Source organism: Saccoglossus kowalevskii, chromosome 19 (assembly GCF_978046115.1).
Source record: "Saccoglossus kowalevskii chromosome 19, keSacKowa6.1, whole genome shotgun sequence".
Classification (NCBI taxonomy): Eukaryota; Metazoa; Hemichordata; class Enteropneusta; family Harrimaniidae; genus Saccoglossus; species Saccoglossus kowalevskii.
The window spans coordinates 25,634,898-25,658,138 of record NC_140659.1 but is presented as its reverse complement, the minus strand read 5'-3'; the positions used below and the strand labels follow the sequence as shown (position 1 = coordinate 25,658,138).

General features: G+C 35.5%; 2 protein-coding genes across 3 annotated transcripts; one reads left to right on the top strand and one right to left on the bottom strand.

The window, feature by feature from the left end:
- Positions 1-1,436: 1,436 nt before the first annotated feature.
- On the bottom strand, positions 1,437-2,461 carry LOC100374903 (general transcription factor IIH subunit 5-like). Its single transcript, XM_078007376.1, has 2 exons — positions 2,356-2,461; positions 1,437-2,069 (listed from the first exon to the last, which is right to left on the bottom strand). The coding sequence occupies exons 1-2, from the start codon at positions 2,388-2,390 to the stop codon at positions 1,889-1,891; spliced, it is 216 nt and encodes a 71-aa protein (XP_077863502.1). The 5' UTR covers positions 2,391-2,461; the 3' UTR covers positions 1,437-1,888.
- Positions 2,462-2,666: 205 nt separating this feature from the next.
- On the top strand, positions 2,667-15,121 carry LOC100374558 (hydroxyacyl-coenzyme A dehydrogenase, mitochondrial-like). Of its 2 annotated transcripts, none has more exons than XM_002730600.3 (8): positions 2,667-2,852; positions 6,355-6,483; positions 6,619-6,776; positions 9,707-9,833; positions 11,379-11,468; positions 12,073-12,145; positions 13,347-13,463; positions 14,774-15,121. In XM_002730600.3, exons 1-8 carry the CDS (start codon positions 2,736-2,738, stop codon positions 14,887-14,889), a joined length of 927 nt encoding a protein of 308 aa, XP_002730646.1. In that variant the 5' UTR covers positions 2,667-2,735; the 3' UTR covers positions 14,890-15,121. The 2 variants fall into 2 exon arrangements, with proteins under 2 accessions (XP_002730646.1, XP_085350043.1); XM_085493917.1 differs by lacking the exon at positions 13,347-13,463 and adding an exon at positions 13,507-13,623 and having other exon boundaries at positions 14,774-15,020.
- Positions 15,122-23,241: the final 8,120 nt, after the last annotated feature.

Sequence of the window (23,241 nt, the reverse complement as noted above, 5' to 3'; positions counted from 1 at the left end):
AGACAATTTTGATTAAGTAAGGGTATTCGGAAGCAATATTCCTCTGTCGAAGATCGGCCGGTCGATGTGAGTTACGAAATAAAGAAATTCTAGTTCAAAATCAAATCGTTCGATTTTTGCGGCAGACGTTCGACGCGCGTTTTTCATACATCTCGCGAGATCTCGCAACTGTACGGAAAATCCCCTATTGTCATGCCTCCGTTGTGTAAAGTGTGGCGTTTCTTTGGAGGGCCTTTACAATAATGAATGAGCTGTTACAGTAGCAGTTTACTAATCTTCATAGATATAAAGAGATAAGGACGGGACTTGCAGGAACTATAACATCCTTGGTCATGTAACACTTTGTTCTGGCTCTTCTGGTATACCTTTTGTTTTTGCAATTGCAATTTTGTTCTTTTGCTGATTGTAAGCTGGTCACATTTGTATTCATTTCCAAGTGTAATTGCTACACGTAACTTGTAAATTGGCATTATCTTAGCTGCATAACTGTAATCGTTATTGACCTTGCACCTTGACTAAGACTGTGCAGCTTTATTTAAGGTGCAACGAGTGGAGTTGATAATTCTTTTTGAACTATTGAAAAAGTTGGCCAGGGAAGGGGTTTAAACCCACAACATCAACCACAGCAGGTAGAGCCTTGAATGACTGAGCTATTGCTATTTCTGATAGAGATTCTGGGGAAAATTAGAATGATCATTTCAATTATTCATGAGCAAATGACAAAGTGTACAATACATATCAACACACGTTCGGGCATGTGCACTGCCAATGCAACCAATTGCTGAATCTTTAAATTTTATCATTTTTTCAGTGATATACATATAATTAAGTAACACTTGCTCGAAAGTGTGAAAAGCGTTATGTTCCATAACCCAAACTTCTTCATGGTGTTTCCATTAATAAACAAATACCATAAACAATGAGACACATGACTATTAAAGAGTGATGTAAAATATATAATATAAGTAAGATAAGTCCAGTCTTGGGAAGTGAAGATGTTTTATACTGCTATATGTGTATAGGAATACATTTAATATTGTAAAGCATTGCAAATTAAAATAAATTTATTTGTGTGTACACTTTGTATGTTAAATGACAACAATAAATCTTTTTCTTGGCTCTCAATAGTATACAAGTACATTTTCTGACTACATTCCTGATAAATTTGTTTGTATATTATGTATGCAATCCAAGTACAATGGTTCATAAAATAAATTATATTTGAGACTGAAATAATTGCTGTGATTTTGTTTTAACTCCTGTATTGGCACAAGGAGGAAAACAGACCTGCTATAGTGAACTGTTATAAAGTGTTATTTTCCAACATATTGTTAGCTCCATAAGGGTTTTTTTCCATACCCTTTATACATTTCTTGTACGTGTAAATGCATCCCAATGTAGCAATGATGCTAAGCGAATGCAAGACATTATGAGAGTACTGCACAGTAGTGATATTTTATTGTGATTATCTCCACATACATATGTTTTGTTGCTGGGATGAAAAATTGCTCTAGGGACCAGAAGTTGAATAGGATCACATCCCAATAGTGACAAAATTATTCTGTATGACCTGCACCACACTGCCATCTGTAACTCACGTTTTGGTATTATAATTGTATTTACCCCACATGTACAGTAAATCGCCATCATGCCAGCAACACTAAAATTAACATATCCATACTTCAGAGTTTGGATTCTTGCCAGATTTAGAAAAGTGAAATAAGTCACATCGCTTCACAGAAAATTGCACGCCCAGGGAGTTTGCCTTGATACCCTTGTATTTGGCCTTGAAGGTGATTCAAGTTCATACCCTGAATTCATATCTTGTGAATAGTAGTTCCTGTCAACAAACACTGGCATGACAGGAATAAAAAGTTTAGTTCTGCTTTTATTTCTGAAGCACTGGGTATGCATTCTGGTCCATCAGTTCATCAATCTTGTCTTGTAAGATATCCACAATATCAGCCGAAATGAACAGGTGAGTCTCGTCCAGCTCTTGGATAATAAACTTCTTTCCTAAAACGTTGCTTTCATCCAGGTGTAGCAAAAATTGCTTCATTACTGGATCACTGCAACAGAAATTAAAATTATTTTTATTTCTCACTCAGATTCAAAACTGCACTCGCCCCAAAAATTGTCTTCCCATCACATATTCAATATTTTCAACAAGTGCTTATGGAAATGTGCCTTGCAAGAGTGGGTGATTGCATCTCGCCCATCAAACACCACAAATTACACGAACCATTGACACAATAAAACAACAGTTGACAGACTTATAAAATAACCGGTAAATGCATGACCCACTACAACACTTTACGGCTTCCTATTATTTTAATTCAAAACAAGGATGCTTACCATTCAACCAAAACTCCTCGCATAACATTTACCATGATGATTCGTCATCTGTCGTAAGCGAAATCTTATTTGGGTCGTGAGCCACCCGCCGAGGTTAACATTTGACCCATGAGTGTTTGTTCGTAACTTGTGTTCTCCGTCCACTCGGTGTGTCCGATGTTCATATAGCTTTGACAAAATGCAATAAGAATACAATAAATTTCATGACGATATAAAAATATCGTATACATAGATCTAAATGTAAAATCCCAATCCGCAACTTAGTAGGTATCACACAGTAGGTATCACATGACACGGTGAACTTTGCCCTTCCTTCGAACTCTCTGGTGGTGATCTGTGGTGACCTGCGTGCGTATCACAGTGCAGTACAACTTTCCAACATGTCTTTCGCAACGAATGTCTTGTCCAGAGGCCTTGCTACAACTGCATGGAGAATGGCTGCTCTAAATCACATTACTGTTATCGGTGGCGGATCAATGGGATCCGGCATAGCCCAGGTAAGGAGAAAAATGGCGCCCAACAACGTGTACACATTGGATTAGGGGTGGAACGTGTTACTAGTATATGGTATTTACACTCGGTCGTTGGCTGCCCACTAAAACACTGTCATGCATGGATCCTGCTATAGCAGAATAAAGTGGGTGCGCAGCAAATTATTGTACATTGTTTTCAATCAAACAGATGAACAAGACACAAACTAATACCTGCCAATGTCGGGCCGGTAATACACATCTGCCGCTAAATGGGTCATTGCAGTTTCTATCTACCAACCCCCTACAGATGGTTTTCAAGTAAAAAGGCCTATTTTGGTACCTCCTTAGACAATAATCAACCCTAGGATTCTCAAGTAATAACCTGCATTATTTTTAATAATAATAATAACTTGATTGAAATCGTATCTACAATGGGGTATTGATCAATACAGTAAAGGTAATACATGTATATATATAAAATAATGACAGAAAAAAAGAAAAAGTTACAAATATAACTAAAGCCAATAAAATACATAACAGTATACAGATGTTATTTGGGAAAACTTTACCCCTCAGATAAAACAGAAAAAAAATCCCTTGTCTAATATACACATTTATGTCCCATATCAGTATTAAAAATGTCTCTTTGGATTTACATCATCTGTATATTAGTGAGTGGAAAAAAACCTAAAAATTGTCTTTGGTTCAGACTTAGTCCACCAAACATAAGGCCCCCTGGATTTCTGTCATCTATATATATTATCAAATTTGCCAACCAAAGAGATTACACTGTTTGACTTTGTTTGACCTCAAGTTGACCTTTCAGATTTGTTCAAATTGTTATGATATCTTCAATTCTATAATTTAGATGAATATTTTTGTCATTTTTGGTAATAAGTGATATTTTTGACTTCATGTTTAAAAACGCAAGTCTGATTGCTTTGATATTATACATGTACATATAGGTACTACAGGTGGACCTCTCTCAGTTTGTTCATTTCGTGGTGATATATTCAATTCTCTAATTGAAATGTACATTCCTAACAGCGAAGCCATCTTAGCTGAGAGGCTGCTTGTTTAATACATGTAGTATTTATTTATTTATTTATTTATTTGTTGCTACCCTTATAAAGCAGTGGCTCACTGGAGCTGCAAAATTAAAGATACATTTTTTAAAATAAGTACAAGAAATATTGTTATAGATCATGAAAAATAACATATAACAAAATTAATATTAGTACAATAAAAATAACAATACAATCTACTTATTAGTTTAAAAATGGTGTTCTAACATCCATGGCATCAACTAAAAATTCTTTCATAAGTTTGTCTATGGTGTAACATATTTCTTTGTAATAACCTTGAGTGGTATCTCCCAGAAGGAAGCATACTAACTCTTCGTTATTCAGTTGCTGGAAGTTATCAGATAAATTTGTTTCTTTCATCTTCAATAACATTTATTTTATTTCACACATTAAGTTTTCCCTTTTTATTTTAAAACTTAGACATTGCAAAATAAAATGTTCGAGAGTTTCTTCATCTTTTTAACAACATGGACAAATTATGTCATCTTCACTATTATTTTTCCATTTCCTTTTTTCATATGCTAACCCAAGAGTACATGATCTTGCTCTGAATTTTAGCTGTGCTCCTTTAAAGTGGCCCTTTTATTTATTGACTGAAGATATTTCTCACTTTTCAAGCTAGTTTTGAATTTTCTATTATAATTAAAATTAAGGCTTGATTTTAACTTCATATCTTCTCTCCACTTGGATTCATCATGGTTCAGAACCAATGTTTTTAGTTTTTTATCAGTTAAGTTTGTAAACTGTTTTTTGTTTATTTTGACATATTTTATTACATCATCTGTATATCTTAGCCAGTTCCAAAATATGTAACCTCTATGTTATTCAGTTTCTTTGTTTAGCTCATTTAATTTGGTAAAAGTAACTTTTGTCCACCTAGATTCTTTCATTTTATTCAGTCTCCTATAATATTTTAAACTCATTATATCTATATTGTATTCAACCCAAGATCACCAAGAACAGCTTCATTTGCAGTGTTTCGCTGACATTTCAGTATAAATTTTCCAACTGTTCTTTGCAGTTTTTCCAAACTCTCCATATCAGATAAACTAGACGTTACTATTTCACCAGCATATTCTAATGAAGGGCGTATTACATGATTTCATAGTGACAACCCATAATCTACCCTATTAATGTTTCCATGATTTCCAAGGGTTGCTTTCATTACTGGGAATAGTTTGTTGAATTTTTCACTTAGTTTTACACAGTGAGTATGGTCAGACAGGTTTCTGGTGAACCAGTAGCCTAAATATTTGTATTCATTAGATTCTTTAATTTTTAAATCTCCAATATACCATTCCTTATGTTTATTTATTCTTTTATTTACTATCAGGATATTAAATTTTTCCCCATTAATGGACATTTTCCATAGTTTGCAATCTCTAACATAGATTTTAGCTGTTCCTCATTTGGGGCAATAAGGGCCACATCATCAGCGAAGAACAACCCATTAATGAGTATATTATTTATTGTTATGATGAATCATTCAGGATTTTTTTTGAATTCATTTATATAAATTGCAAATAGCATTGGAGCTAGGACACGACCTTGCCTAAGACCCTCCTTCTGGTCAAAGTATTCAGTTTCAACATCTCCAAATGTAATTTTACTCTCAATGTGGTCATAAGTGTGTTTTATTACACGCCATAGTTTTCCCTTTGTCCCATTAGTATAATGTGCTAAGTTTTAAATCTCTGATTTGTCTATTTTAATGATTGTCTTTCATGGTTAATACGTTTTACCCAATCCCACACTTCCTGTCACTTATTGTGGAATCTTCATTTACTTTTCATTAATTAGATTAATAAATGTAATTTCAATCATCTGGCACAGTCGTTTGTGATATTTCAGTTGATAATTTTTGATCGGTTTTCCATTGTAAGAAGTCCAAGATTCATTCTCTGTATGTCTACTTCATAATTAACAGGGACTGTGCTATGCATGGCTTGTTCAATTAGTTTTTTACAGTGAGTATGATCAGAGGCACCTTGTGAACCAAAAATTCCAGATATTCATATTCAGAAGCTTCTTTTATTGATAAGCTGGAGTTCACACTTTTGTTTATGATTAGAACGTCGGAATTATTTTCATTGACTGCCATTTTTTTTTAAATTTACAGAATTTGTTTATTATATTTAGTATCGTATTTAGTTTGGTGCAGTGAGCACCACATAATCTGCAAAAAATAGACCATTTATCATAACGTCTATTCGTATCCAAAGCTGTGCTTGAAATACCAGTGTAGAGAAATTTATTCAAATTCTAAAACTTTGTAGATTATCCAGCATTCTCAAATCTGACTGCAAGTGAATTCAACCATTTATTTGGTCGCTAACAAACCAAACAATGCATAGTTCATGTTGGTGTCAATAACAATTTGAGCTTAATGTTAACTAATTTTTAAATAGTATATATATTAAGTTCTTTGTTCGTTTTTACAGGTGTCAGCCCAGGCAGGTTATAAAGTGACAATGGTTGACCAGAATGATGAAATTCTCAATAAATCTTGTGCTATTATTAATAAGAGTTTACAAAGGGTTGTAAAAAAGAAGTTTGCAGATGACCCAAGTGTAAGTCGTACAAAGTTGAAGTTAATTTGCAAACAATGATTGTCACCTTGATTAAAATAAGAATGCTACTTGTAATATGGATCCGGAAAAAGACAAGATTTAATTTTCCTTTTTTTTCATACTTTATGTACTCAGAAAGGTGAAGCCTATATTAGTGATATCATGTCAAAGATTTCTACAACAACGGACAGTTCCAAAGCAGTGTCTAATACAGACTTAGTCATAGAAGCAATTATAGAAAATATGGGAATCAAGAAGAAGTTGTTTTCAGAGTTGGACAAAGTAGCAAAAGAGTAAGACTTTTACACATTTAGTATGTTTTACAGTATAATCTGAGGAGAACACACTTGGTTGAACTGTATTCACTAAACCTATAAAAAAAAATTGTTAAAATTGAAAGTAAATTCTGTGGGTCTCTCTTGTATGCTTGGCACAACACATACCCAGAATTCTCTATGATTTTTAGAACATGATGCAATACTACATCTATTTATTGCCATTGAAATCTGGTTTTTTCCGGAAGAGTTTTGTTACATGTAGTGTTACATGTTGTATATTTATTTTTCAAAAATATGTTCTGCATTATGCAACATTTGGTGTAAGAAATTATATTGACGCTAAAATTGCTGTCATTTTTTTTGGGGAGAATATAATCAATAACGTGTGTGCCCACTCTCATCAAGACCACAAAAAAATCCATCTGTTTCTACTGGCGACGTTGCGGCACTACTCAGTTCCAAATAAAGATTACCAACGCCAAATGAGCAACATTTCAACCGGTAACCAAGACTCAGTCAATCCACGACCACCAAGCAACATCACAAACGAAGTTGTAATGTGCAGCTCAGAGATGACCGCTGTTGATTAAAGTCACCCCGTCAGTGGAGTACCGCAGTTGCACAGCAATTTTGCCAATGCACAATTCTGTGGTGGAACTTATAATTTCAACATAAACTGTGTATCATAGTCGTCCAGTTCAAGTTCTGGTTCTGTCGTGGTCCCAACTAAATGTCCATGAGTTATTTATTCTGACAGTGACTCACATTAGACGTCTCATTATTTTTTTTTCACACAGACAGTGACACTCGTTCTACACTGACGCGCGTTGCCAGGGAGTAACACTATCTTGGAACATATTAATGGACAATCGGGTTCCCTGTCCTAAATTCCATCTCGGTTTGTTGCATGTCAGGGGTCGAAATACTCAATCTGTATGCTGTTCTGAGGTCACGCGAGACTCAAAGTACTCTCACAATGTACGCGAGTACGCTACCAATTTACTTCCGGGTTCTCGATCGATGCGATCACGGACGAATTTGATTTTTTTCACTTGTGCTTTTGAGTTTTTTTACAATATTGGTTGAAACTAATTTAGGCTTAGTGAATATAATGAGAAAATGTTGTGTTAATTTCTACATGCACAGCGTGCACATTTGATTTTGAGTTTACTTGCACTAGTTAATAATCTATGTGCATAGTGCAGTGTGCACCCGAGTATTTTGAACCCTGAATGTATAATGAATATTTAAAATTTGAACATAATCAGTCAAAGCAAGTCAGAGATATGGCGCTACAACCACATTCATTAAAACAAAATGACCGCCAGTCGGCCACCTTGAATTTTATCTGAAAAACAAAATGACGTGCATCAGTTGTCCTATAATGTCTAACTTATATACCAAGTTTGAACAAAATCCATCTGTAAAGAGCCGAGAAATGCTTAATTTTGATGATTTTCGGTACAAAAATGGCTGCCATTCGGTCCAGGCATTTCTAAGATACAGGTTCGGACGTACGCACGCACGGAAGCACAGACACACGGACGTACAGAGGTCAAAACATAAGTTCCTGTTTTCGGACTGCATCTGAGCGGCGACTAATAATAACAGAACCCCACACCCTCCCAGTGGCTTTCGTTGCGTATGGAAGTTATTTTCACTCGAGATGCGGTGTATTCTGCTCTACTTTCACTCGCGGATGGCCACAGGTTACAACATAAGACTCTTGAAAATAACTTCCATACGCAACGTAAGCCACGGGGAGGGTGTGGTTGTTTGTCATATTATTGTACTTTTATTTAGCTCCGCTGTCGACTTTGTCGAGCGGAGCTTATCATATGAGTGATTGTCCGTCGTCGTCCGTGTCAATGTTTTACTTTTTCGACTTCTTCTTGAAAACTACAAGCCTGAATGCTTTGATACTTGGTGTATATGTACCTTGGGTAGACCTCTCTTAGGTTTGTTCATTTCATGTTGATATCTTCAATTCTCTAATTTTGGTGAATATTTTTGTCATTTTTGGTAAAAAGTGATATTTTCGACTTCTTGTTAAAAACCGCAAGTGCAATTACTTTGATATGACATATATAGGTACTACATGTGGACCTCTCTCAGATTTGTTCATTTTGTAATGATATCTTTAATTCTCTAATTTTGGTGAATATTTTTGTCATTTTTGGTAAAAAGTGATATTTTCGACTTCTTGTTAAAAACCGCAAGTCCAATTGCTTTGATACCACATATATAGGTACTACACGTGGACCTTTCTCAGATTTGTTCATTTTGTGATGATATCTTCAATTCTCTAATTTTGGTGAATATTTTTGTAATTTTTGGTAAAAAGTGATATTTTCGACTTCTTGTTAAAAATCAATAGTTCAATTGCTTTGATATTACATATATAGATACTACATGTAGACCTTTCTCAGATTTGTTCATTTTGTGATGATATCTTCAGTTCTCTAATTTTGGTGAATATTTTTGCCATTTTTGGTAAAAAGTGATATTTTCGACTTCTTGTTGAAAACTGTAAGTCCGATTGCTTTGATATTACATATATAGGTACTACATGTGGAACTCTCTCAGATTTGTTCATTTTGTGATGATATCTTCAATTCTCTAATTAATTTATTTTGGTGAATATTTTTGTAATTTTTGGTAAAAAGTGATATTTTCGACTTCTTGTTAAAAACTGTAAGTCTGATTGCTTTGATACTATTCATATTGTTCATTTTCTAATGATGTCTTCAGTTCTTTAATTGAAATGTGCATTGCTAACAGCGGAGCTATCTCAGCCGATACGCTGCTTGTTTACCTTTCCGCCTGGTCAGTGAAAAAACAAAGGAAATAATCACAGAATCATGCCCAAGCATACAATGCACTCAGACGTAAATTCTGGTATTTTGTGAATAACCTCATAATTTATGTTGTATATTTTTTTACAGGAGTACAATCTTTGCCAGTAACACGTCTTCCTTATCAATCTCAGAGATGGCCAAAGTCACAAAAAGACCAGAGAAATTTGGTGGTTTGCATTTCTTCAATCCGGTACCCATGATGAAACTTGTTGAGGTAAGAGATGTCCATATTTACAAGTAGTTTATTAGACTACTGAACATTGTTGTATGATTAATGGAAAGTTGAACAGGGTGAAACTGCAGTGGATCACCAGTAGCATGGTTGGTAAAGTACAACTGTAGCCAAAGCTTTGGCTTTTTAGCTCCGCTGTCGACTTTGTCAACAACACAGAGCTCTTCATATTACTGATTGTCCGGCGTAGTCTGTAGTATGTCGTCAACTTTTCACATTTTTGTCTTCTTTTTCAAAACAGTTAAACCAAATGCTTTCATATTTGCAACATAGATTCTTGGGGTAGTCCTCAGATTTGTTCATTTCGTGATGATATCTTCAATTCTCTAAATGAAATGTGTATTGATAACAGTGGTTCTATCTCAGTCGAGAGACTGCTTGTTTTCACTACAGCATCGCTTCAGCTTCTTATTACCTTTGCATCATTTTTCAAAGTATATGTAAATAATTTAATTATCTGTTTCAAATCTGGGATTAATTGTGTCATCAATGACACAACAAATCTAGTATTCATCAAGAATTTTCACTTTATTTCATGCAAGCCTGCATGTATTGCTCACGTTCACATAGATTTATATTCATGAATTTTTGGATTTGAGGAGCAATTAGTCTTAGCTCGATTTGCCTGGAATGGAGTATCTTATTTTCAGCAATATTCTGACTTAAGTGTAAAAAGAAAAAAAAATATAATTGCTTGCAAGTGATTCGATGTGATGTGATGCCTGGGTTTCTTTTCTGTACTGTTGATGTACACACATAACATAGACTGAGTGAAATGAAACAATGTGAGATAAAATAACTCTAATGAATCTAATATTACAACATTTGTTATTTGTGTGTGGGAGGTACGACAGCATACACTTAGCAAAATGAAATATCCAGGCTGCCAGCTGCAATTTAGCTTCAAGTTGATTGATAATAATTATAAGTGTTTTATAGTTTTGCAATGTCAATAAGCATCTTGACCATTATTGAACTTTTCATTTCTTTCCTTAAGATGTAAAAATGAATATTCCAATACATTCAAGCAAATGTATGAGAAATACAAATGAGAAAGTTCAAGCATTTAATGCATTTTCAACATTCAAAAAAAAAACAGTAATTGCAGTCATGCGGACATAAAAATAAATAATGGCAACGATTAATTGAAGCTTACAATGTTGAATCGTACATGTTTTATATTATAGACTCTTCAAGTTTCATTGCAGGTTATCTTGCATGAATATTTTTTTAGTTAAGATTGAAAATATGACACAAATTTAGTTTCTTATGATTATAATACATCAACCTTTTCACCACCAGACTTCCTCCGCCAAATTTTTCAGCATTTTTTTCTTATATTCTTCAATATTTTTGGAAATGAACTCTAATTTTGGAGCCAACAGACACAAAAAATTTGGCTTCTTTTATATCAATCTTCTGAAGGAAAGTGCAGACTATAAACAGGACTATTTTGTGAATTTGTGATGAAAAGAGAGAACTGGTAGTGAAAAGCTTAAACTAAACAATCATCTACTGATATTGCAGGTTGTACGCACGTCTAATACAAATGATAACACATTTGATACCTTGTTTGATTACTGTAAGAAGTTGGGTAAAGTACCAGTCAATTGTAAGGTGAGTGTAATGGTGTCATATAATAATGTCATATAATAATGTCATCAGTAATAGTTGTTTGAAATTCTAATGGATATGCTACCACTTTTCCATACAGAGAATATTAAATTGTGGGTACTTTATTGGGTGTGTGATACATATTATTAAAAGTTTTCATAACAAAATGCACTAATTTGTATACCTCTGTGCATGGTACAAACAAGTTTTTAAATTTCATAAAACTGGTTTCACAATAGTGATGCACAAACAGGAAAATCTCTTTGACCATATGATTTAAGTAAATTTACTACATTGAAGACCCAATCTTAACTTAATGGCTGAGCAAAGTTCTTGAAATATTCAAGTTGAATATTGTGGAGCAGTACCTTTGATGATTTTAAATGTGACCAACAAAATCTTGAAATGAATAAAACCTCCAGCTTCAGCTTCAGCCAGTCGGTAAATACTGGTGTGGTGTGATCGAATTGGTGTGAATGGCTGATTGAACGCACTGGAATTTTGGACAAGCTTCAAGCAGGTGGATTGTTATTTGGTGACGAAGAATGTTTAATTAACCATATCACTGCATAAGAAAACTGACCTAATAAATATGCATTTTTTGTAGGACACGCCTGGGTTCATTGTGAATCGTTTGTTGGTACCTTACATGATGGAAGCCGTAAGGATGGTGGAGCGAGGTAGGAAATTGGATATAGATATTTGTACCAGGACTACATGAAAATAATCCTCTCTTTTTTGAAATAATTTTTTGCAAGGGATAGGGTGGTTGTATTTCAAGCTGTTTCATTAAATATGATAAGAGAATAACCAAGCATTATATATGTGTTAGTGGAAGATTAATTTAGTGAAAAGCAACTGGTTTTGAAATAGCGGACTGATACATTTAGAGTGAGTAGTCAGCTTGGTCAACATTTCTGTTTTCAGGACTTTGAACAACTGATGTCATTTTTTATTTGATTTTAAAGTAGAAGAGTTGTCACCTGCGTATACATCAGACCTTCACGTTTTTAGCGTGTTATCGTTGTCTAGGTCTCACTTCCTGCCTGTGCTGACTACCCCCTTGTTTTTAGATAGCAACAGGGAAAAAACAATTGAACAAAATTTATTTGTGATTAAGACTACTTATGTCATCTGAAAGATTAAATACAATACAGAATACCATATTCATGCAATACTAAACTAGTCAATTTCCTAAGCCATCAAATATAAAGGTGGTTTTCTGCTTGGCAATGTTTCTGGCTGCACATTCATTCTGGATTGTCGTTTTTTTTGTGATCTTTTAGTAGCATGCTTAGTGATTTTTAGATCAATTTTTGACTATTATATATTTTTCCCCTGTTGCAATTTTAAAAACTAGACAAACCATTCTTAATAAGAGCAAGTTAATTTATCCTGAACTCTATAAATAGGTGTAGGGGCAGTACGTTTGTTCATGTGAAGAGAATATCCCCAAACAAAAAGGAGGGGGTTCTATTTTGTATATGTTCAATTTCATAATGGATTATTTTGCTTTGCACACATCTACATTCTCCATGCATGTTGTCATAATAATTAACATGCCATAACTCATTCATTGACCCACATGAAGTGATGACATATTTGGTATATCTCGTTCATCATCCCCAAATGCAATAATTAAGACGCCATATTTAGTAAAACTAGTTCATTGACCCATATGTAATAATTAGGACACAGTATGAAGTACTGGTAATGACATATTTGGTATACCTTGATCATTGTACCCATATGCAATAATTAAAACTCAATATTTGGTATAACTCATTTATTTTACCCACCCACAGACATTTTAATTTGCTGCTTTATATGAATACACCATAACCATCCATGTTGCTTCCGCTTTCATTTTCAATGCATTAGGTGATGCTTCCCCAAAAGACATTGACACAGGCATGAAACTCGGAGCTGGCTACCCTATGGGACCAATAGAACTAGCTGACTATGTAGGTCTGGATGTTTGTAAATTTATCTTGGATGGTATGTATACATAGTAGTACCTTCATTTTTTTTCATTGCTTAGGTGATTCAACTCCAGAAGATGTTGATGTAGGTATGAAACTTGGGGCAGGCTACCCAATGGGACCGTTTGAATTAGGGGATTATGTTGGGCTAGATATCACCAAATTTATAATTGACGGTAAGATATTATGACAAAGTATTAAAACTGAAGTTGATTATTTATGTGTTGCAGCTAACGATGGTATGAATGTTTTTTAACGTAAAATATTTTTAAATGTTTTGTAAATTTCAAATGACAATTGCAAACAATTTGACAAATTACAATGCATCAGTCGTGACAAAAACGGAAAAAGTGTATTTTTTGGGTTTGAATGAAGTCTTCCAGGGTAAATGTTACAAATATTTCATAAAATTTGTGCCTTCATGAGAATTACTGTAATTGACAAATAGTGCAGGTTGAAATGCAGCACATTTTACTCTTGCTTTAGTTACAAGTCAGCTGCAGCTCATTTCAAATATGGATATATTACATACCACACGTATCTAACAGGGTGTGGTTGCTACTTTATAACCTCTGTCAACAAAGATGACAGATGGATCACTTGGTATGGGTGATTGCCCATCGTCATCTTGGGTCACTACTTTTAATAAATATTTTTGGTAAAAAATGTTTTAACTTCTTGAAAACTTCTATTCCTATTGCCTTAACACTTGATATATTTGTACCATTGGTGGATCTCTATTAGATTTGAACTATTTGTGACATTTTTCAGTGAAAATGCTATTTTTGACTTCTTCTTGAAAACCGTTACTCAAATTGTTTTGATATTTAGTGTAAGTGTATCTTGGGTGGACCTTTATTAGATTAGTGGACCTCTATTAGATTAGTTCCACTTGTGAAATTATAGGAACAGACTTATCAATTTTTGGTTCTATTAGTGATAAGATCTAAATATGTAATGAGACACTTATAATAGATTGTAAACAAAGTTTATTTAATTTTCCCATTATGATGTTCATAAAACTATGCATGCCCTTATTAGTGCAAGGCTAAAACAGCAGAGCTGTTTCGAATTTGATAGTTTGACAGGGAATGTTATAGAAAAGCAAATTCAGAAATGAATGTTTTATAAATGCCAATATATATATTTTTGAAAACGCTTTTTAATGTTCAGTTCCTCTTCAGAAGCATTCATTTTAAAGGCTTCCATTATATTCCTATTAACATTGTATTATGTAGGACTGCACTGTAATGTTGGGGGTGAGAGAAATATTGATATTACAACATAGTGCTGTTTATGATAAATAACTGCTTATTTTCGTTGCAGGTTGGCATGAAGAATTTCCAGATCATCCACTATTTGTGCCAAGTCCGCTTCTTAATAAATTTGTTGATGAAGGAAAATTAGGCAGAAAGACCGGAGAGGGGTTTTATAAATATTAGACGTGTTGTGAATTTAAGTGCAGAAATTCAGATCACAGGGTAACTTCACTCCAAATGTTAAAGTTGGTTGACTGGTTTTGCAGTGATATACATTCAAATTGATAAATTATATTTTTTCCTGGATCTCAAAAGTAATATCTCACTTGATTGGTTTAACTTGAAGATGAATGGAATGTACTTTCTGATTGGGGGAAATAAATTTTTTTGATTTGAAATTTGGTGACAAGAAAAACACTTGTGTGTTCATTATTTGAAGTCTCAAACAGGGGACTTGTGTTATGGGTTTTGTCGTCCTTTTAAGCATTTGAGAGAGGAGGCTAGGAGTGGCGGTAAGCGTCCAGAATTCTAAAGAGCTTGTATGTGAGATGGGATGTCAATGATGGACAATGGTCATAAGGAAGGCAGGGAGTTCATGAGTAGCAGTAAGCATGTGAGAGGCTGAGAGTTGCTACAACAGATGCAAGGAAGCTGGGGAGATTGTATACGAGTTTAAACGGCTAAGGCATAAAAAAGGCCAGAGGACAACGAGGAGGAGGAAGCTGCGGAGCTTGTTTGAGCGATGGAGTTGCCATGGGCATAAGCAATAGGGAAAAGTCCTCTAGGGACTATTGGTGGGAGGAAAGGTCAGTAAAGGAAAGGCTAGGAGGGGATTGTAAGAGATGTGAAATCACATGAGGACTAGTAAGAGGAGAGAGATGGGGTGGCAGTGAAGAGCTATAAGCAATAGATAGAGTCAGACTGGAGTCGCTCACAAGTGAGGGGGAAATGACAGTATACCTGAGGCAGGTGGCTGGGAAGAACTGAAAGCAAGGGATTTGTTTCGGAGGGGAAAAAACTCTCGGAAGAGGCCATGTGAGGTTGTGAGCAAGGTGAGGGTGTGGTTAGCCAGTGAGAGAAAAGTGGTGAGTGAAAGAGAGAAGCAGGGAAATGCCGTAATGAGCGAAAGCTAGAGGAGCCAGAAAGAAAGTAGAGGTTGAAAAGCTCGCATTCAAGATTGGTTGGCCTGGAGAAGTCTCAAACGAGTTGCAGGCCAAGTATAGCTGTAAGAGAGAGAGAGGTGGTTGGAAGAGCTTGTGGCGAAAGGGGCAAGTCGGTAGAGAAGTCAACTTGGCTGGTAGGGAAAAATGGGTATGGTGGAAGTGGTGATAAACTAGTGAAAGGCCATCGGAGAAGGGGGTTTGTAAGATGGGTCGGATAAAATTACCATAAGCAAGATGGAGATGCTAGAAGCAGCCGTTAGTATCAGGGTGGAAGCATGGGTGATGATTGGGAGAGTCAGGTAGTGGATCATGGGAGGAATTGTGTGAGCATGAGGGAAGATTGTGAGCTTTGATAAACAATTGGAAGAGGCTGTCTGGTGTTGTAAATGAGGGACAGGAGCTGTGAGCAATTGAGAGAGGCTGAAAAAGGTTGTAAATAGAGGAGCTCATAAGCAGGGGGAAGACAAACTGTTGGGAGTAGAGATTGGAAGCAGGGTAGGTAGGCTATGGAAAGTGGTGAGCAAGGGCAAGAGGTCGGAAACGGCCTTATGAAAGAGGGAAGTATTGGGAAGCTTGAAATCGACTGTAGGAATAGGTTGGAGAGCTGTAGGTAAGTCATCAGGAAAAGCTTTGAGGGGAGTAAGTGAGAAGGAAAGGCTGATATGAATAGTAAGTGTGAGGAGGGCTGGAAGGTGCCATAAATGAGCGGGGAAGACTTTATAGGTGGTGTTGGGCCGGGAGATTTACTCTGGAAAGCTTGTATGCGAGATGGAATGGCCGGGAGGGCAATCGTGAACGATCAAAAAAAGACCTGTAGGTGATTGCCGACAGGAACTGGTAAATAAAAAATCATTAAAGGGTTACATAATATCTGTCTGTGATTGTATTTAAAAATGGTAAAACATCCCATCAGTATGCTGGTAAGTAGGGAACATTTATATCTGACCAGTCTCCATGCTTCTTCTGTACTGGTGTAAATAGTTGCATAAAGGAATGTTTGCATCAGGTGTAGTTGATACATGTATATACAACGTATCCAATTATTGGCCATCTTTGATCCAAGAACCACTTGGTTATATCGCAGATGATTTACTAAGCAACACGTTCTTCTACGTTGGATATTTTAATTTAAGTAATTTTACAATTCAGCCCGTGCTAGTGTGAATTTGTAAGTAAATTAGTAGGGCTAATAATGTGGTTGGATTCAGTCGGCCACATTCAAACTTGAGTTAGGATTTCAGCGGAACTTGAACTCTCACGAATCACTTGTTTAACATAAACTGCATTTATTGGTGATCGAACGAAAGTGTAAACTTATGGTAATTACATAAACTTGTAGAATGCAATAAAACATGAACGTTGCATAGTAAACAGATGAATTAACTGACCCACAATTGAGCATGGACTAAAACTAGAACAGAACTACCATTGAACTTTAAAAATGGGAAAAGGAAAATTACGGCGTTTTCCACGCAGACAGAGGTCAACCAATCAGTGACTGCGTACTAAACTAATCATGGAATATCAGCCAGAAAGGAAGGATAGAATGTTTTGGATCGATTTCTATACAAACTGGAGCGGAATAATTATGTATAACATCTATAAGCACATAACTCGGAATCACTCATTTAATTGGAACAAATCACATACATCAATAAACGATAAATAACTGAAATTCGATCTCCTCACTGGCGCAGTCGAGGGATTAATTTGTTTTTGTTACTACCTTATACTAAAATATGTTTGAATATATAGATTACTAACAAAATCTTACTTCGGTTGGAGGTAAAATACACCACGAATATTCACTTTTGAGATATTTTTTTGTATGTGTTGGTTCTTGGATATCTAAGCTTCGTCGTCCTGTACTTCGTTTAGTAATTCAAACTTCCCAGTTTGCGTAAAAACGTACAGTTTCGCGATTTCAACATCGAAAATGCCTTTGCTTCATTATTTCCTGAGGGACGGCCGCTTAAGTATGTGCTCTGTAACTTGCAGCAAATGAACCTAAAAACATTAGGTAATCAAACAAAAATTACGTTGTACTAAAGTCCAAAAAGTACGTTCAAGTTCTGCATTTTTTCGTAGCATAAAAACGATTTACTTCCTTGCTCATTGTGATACTCTCAAATCAACTGATTTCCATTCCCCTCAAGAGTCGAAATGGTATGTGCCTCCATTTTACTCCAAGACTTGAAAAAGTTTTTTTGCTCGATGTGTTCATTTGCCTTTAATTGCGTTTCAGTGGCTGTCACAGTCGTATTCTGAGTCTTGCCGGTAACAGTTTGGTTCAAATTCACGTAGATATCGCCGAGAAAACTCAAATTTTCAACTAAAGCTAATTTGCATAACAATGTTTTGCCCTTGGTCGCCAAATTGGACACCAGCATAAAATTACTAGTATGTCTTAAGTACAGATATGACCTTGGTAGTACTTATTAAGCTTAAGTGTACACATTCAAAGTCATTATATGCAATGACAGGAAGTTGTAATTGAAACCATCTGTTTTAATTGAGCAAGTGATCAGATGCTTGGCAGACTCCAGTGAACTAACATCCTGTAACAGCACTGTAACGTTTTTTTAGAAAGTCCAGGATGAGGGAAGGAACCCGTTTTTGACTGAGCTGCTTTCGTATTTTGACGCCTGATTGATACCTGCAACACGTATTCATTCTATTTTTTTCCAAATTTCATATTTTGAACTTTGTTCCATTTTGAAGTTAGTCATTTGTGAACTAAACGGTTTGCTATTAGCATTCAACAATTTTCAAAATAACTTTTCATCAGTGTTGTGGAGTAAAGCTTTTATTGCCGATCACAATGTCAAAAATAGTTCAGTTTAGACATGGCCATACATGGACACAGTTTTTTATTTACGGGACAAGCTGGAACTGGCAAGACTAAAACTCTGATTGAACTAATCAAGAATTTGAGGAAGACCAAAATAGTTCAAGTTACAGCTAGCACAGGCATGGCTGCAAGTCAGTCATTTTTTATTATCCAAGAAACGTTCCGAGCGCATGTGGTTTGGATCGAACGATTTCTTTTGTTTCCAATTCGTTGTACGCCTAGAAACATGGCAACGTTGTTTTTGGTGAATATATAACATGTTCTGTTCCAATAAAGGATTTTGATAAGCATAACAATTCCTTACTGAAACATTTCCTGTACTCTCTAAAATTTGACAATGCCACTATCCCAAGATGGGCTTCCTGCTCAACACGTTGTTGAATGTTCGCGTCACTGTACGTAAAAATACACTCTCGAACTTGACAATCTTAAAGTTCAGACCATTGAGCAAATAGATGGAAATGCCGGTCACATAAATCATGAAGATTGATGATTCGATTGCTGGCTGGGATAGCTGCATTTAGTGTTCTTTTCTATGCAATATAAAATCATATCAATGCTGTGGGCGGCGAAGGGTGACAGATTGTTTTGGTTCAAAAAGTTGATAAGGAAGTACTAGTAAACAGTCCGGGACATAGTCAATACAAGCCGTAGGCTGGTTGACAATCTGCTCCGCTCAAAAAACAAGCAACATGTTTTTGGCTGTTTCCATGGTAGGACATGAACGTGAAGCTAACGTCAGTTTATATCTAAATGGGCCCTGTATACGAAGTTCGAAAGATAGAAGATAGTATTTTCTAGAATGAAGGCAGCATTTACAGTTCATTTAAAGCTCAAAGTTGCATTGGAATTACATTGATACAGTGTAACAACGTCGGCGTCTGTGATCTCTTACCAGTACGCAACGTAGCCAAAATAAAAAGCATGATCATCTGAGCCAAAATAAAAAGCATGATCATCTGAACACTGCTATTACAAAACTGGTAGGAGGTAATACATTTGGGGCGAAAGTATTCAAAAATCAGTTTTTGGCTGTTGCAATGGCAGTGATGCGCCAGGATTTTTTTCAATTAGTGACAGTATGACCTACCTAACAAAATCAGCCGAGCCAAAAAAAATCTCAGAGGAGTTAAAAGCCGTTGCTGGTGAAAAGTTACCCCAACTTTGGGGTCAAATTTCTCGGTAATGAAAAAAGATATCAAAAACTCAAATAGTAACTTTGTGCCCACACTCAAGCTGAGTAGAATGAGCTATGTCTGAGGTATTTTATCCCAACTTTTGTAGGAGGAGATACATTTGTTGCGAAGCTATCCAAAAAAAACAGTTGTGTTGGCTGTTGCTATGACAACAGGGGGCCAATTTGTTTTTAGATTTTTCTAATAACTAGGGTGAAGGTGTGACCTACCTGCCAAGTTTGAGCAAAATCGGTCAAGCCAAAAAAATCACAGAAGAAATAATACGTGAAAACACTGGAAATCACACACACAGAGAGACACACACACACACGCGCACACACACAAAATGACAAAAGTGATTATAAGGGCAATCCTAGCGAAGCGGATCGCCATTAATTAATATTTCATTTTTGTTAGTGTATCTTTAATTTTATTTATTAAAATATGTACACATTATATCTAATTGGGGTGGAAATTGCCAAGCAAATTTATAAAATTATAAACAAATATTTTCGTTAATAACACTGTCCGTGAAATACGCCCTTGAGAAGTGTTACTAACATAATATTTTATATTGCAATTTCTTTCAATTTAATTAGTTGTATTGCAATGCATTAGTAATAATGTTAACAAGCCGGTAGGTTGGTCAGCGATCCGCTCCGCTCAAAAACAAGCAACATAGTTTTTGGCTGTTTCCATGGTGTGACATAAACGTGAAGCTAACGTCGGTTTATAACTAAATGGGCCCGTATACGAAGTTCGCAAACACCATTCAGTCTTTAGAAGTCACTTAGTTTATTACTAGGACGTATTCTGCTGTTACATTTATTATTTCCAACCGTTTTGCGATAGTATTTTCTAGAATTAAGGCTGCATTTACAGTTCATTCATAGTTCAAAGTTGCGTTGGGATTACGTTGATACAGTGTAACAATGTCGGCGCCGGTGATCTCTTACCAGTGCGCAACATAGCAAAAATAAAAAACATGATCATTTGAACACTGCTATTACAAAACTGGTAGGAGGTAATACATTTGGGGCGAAAGTATTCAAAAATCAGTTTTTGGATGTTGCAATGGCAGTGGTGGGCCAGATTTTTTTTTTCCAATTAGTGACGGTACGACCTACTTGTGAAGTATGAACAAAATCAGCCAAGCCGAAAAAATCACAGAGGAGTTAAAAGCCGTTGCTGGTGAAAAGTTACCCCAACTTTGGGGTCATTTTTTCTCGGTAATGAAAAATTCAAATAGTAACTTTAACTAGTTACGAACCACATCCAGGTCACGACTCGGTTAGCCTTGCTCAACTGGTTCGTAACCAGTCTTGTGATTGGTTGTTGCCAAATGCTACAGGCCACGCCTCCAAACTTTGCCGTGCGTTCGGGCAAACCGTTAGGAATTCGTAAATGGAGTCAATTTGTGTAGTTTTCTTGATTTATTCTGCAGATATCGGTAAAATGTAGGCAAGGCTTTGGCAAAATTTGAAGGAGCAACTAATATTCTTCAACCTGGTATTTTTTTTAGATTATATTTTTCATTCTTTTCGTCTGTTTTTTCGAGTTTAAAAAATGTGAGCTCGCTGGAGCCTTCATCCCTTGTCTATTTCTTACACTAGATACCAGCCGATACCCCCCCCCCCTCGCGCTCATAGTGACTGCGTACTACAGTTGATTATAGTTCCTGAGCTCCCTGTGTTTCTTCCTGCACCTTGAAATTAACCGACATACTGCACGCACCAACCCCAACCACCGTAACTAATACGGGCGAGCTTCGTACAGTTCTATACGCTGTTTCGTCCTGTGTCAGTGCAAGTCATATCGACATATTTCAACTTCCAGCCAATAGAAAACGCCGTAATATTAGAGGTGTGGATTAAATGACATTCTACTACTTGTTCACCAAATGTAGATGACACCAAATCAATCGTTTAACCAATTACACTTTTCAGTTTTCAGCTGTCTTGGGTCTCTCTCTGTCCGGTTGCTACCTTGTATCAAATGTCGCAAGTTCTTTTTTATCTTGAAAACAGGTCGAGAGCCAGAAGAAATAATGAAATTTGACTCTAATATTCCAATTTTCAATTTGTCGTTACGCCCTTAGTTCAATTTAATATATTAAACTCGTATTTTGAAAGTTTAACTGTGATAATGAGAATACAATAATGAATGTCCACAGTATGTAGGGCAGATGTAGGGGTAATTTAAAATGGGATAAAACCGCTGTGGCATTATTACGTGAAGCATTAAATATGGATATTTTTCATAGTCTAAGTGTAAATTTCAAAGATAAAACATGACGTTTTTCCATAATTCCATATTGTTTATTTGATACACACAAGGAAAATTGAATAGCCGCCAGGTGCCACGGATTATATGGTGTGGGCAATTTAATTCATGGTCTCCATCGAAGTCAAGCCTGATAATCTGGCTGAATGATGTTATCCATAACATTTCTGTAGTAATTATAATTTTTTATTTCAGTTTCAGTTCAGTTTATTTATCTCTTTTTGCAAATATTGTTTCTGAATCCTGAATTTAATCTTATCTCAATGGCATTCCTTTATCGCTGCATACATTTTCATTTAACATTCAAGATATTTCTGGCAGAAAGATGTCAGTTCTTATGTTTGCCAAGTCAGCAACTGGGCTTACAACAATCATTTAATCCTTGATGATTTGCAGCATATGCCAATTTAATATAAACATTGAAAATCATTATATTTTTATGGAAATATTCTCTAAGGAATCACTCCAACAAAAATGAATCATTTCGTTCCAATATCTGTAAACCAACAAAATCACATATAATCGTACATGCCTGAGCGAACTATAAGAACGTATTTCTCTTCTGACCTCAATCTAACGGGATGTTATGTGAAATATTTGAATGGAGTGAAAGACTGAATGTTTTATTTATGAGAGCAAAAGGTGGTTACCTCATAGTTATTTTGCTGACAAAATATTGCCATTTATTATTTGATAGGGTTCCTCGTAACGCATATATTTAGCGGAACACTGTTTTGATGAAAACGTTAGACATACATTTGATTGAATGCAATAGAAAACGCAAATTTATATTCTATCTGTACAAGATGTGAGGATAATATCGTTCACAAATTACACTATTTATTTAATTGCACTATCAAAGACGTAAGAGCATTTACTTCTGAGATTAATGTAATCAGTATTCAAAAAAAATAGATTTCACAAACTTGTTCTATTATTTTTCAGTTTGGGCAGATTCTATTCAGATTCAGATTGGGAAATTATTTTTTGTTATTCGGTCAACTATAACAAAAACACTGGGAGTAACCTAAATAAAATTTATTTAGAGTGTTAAAAAACGTAA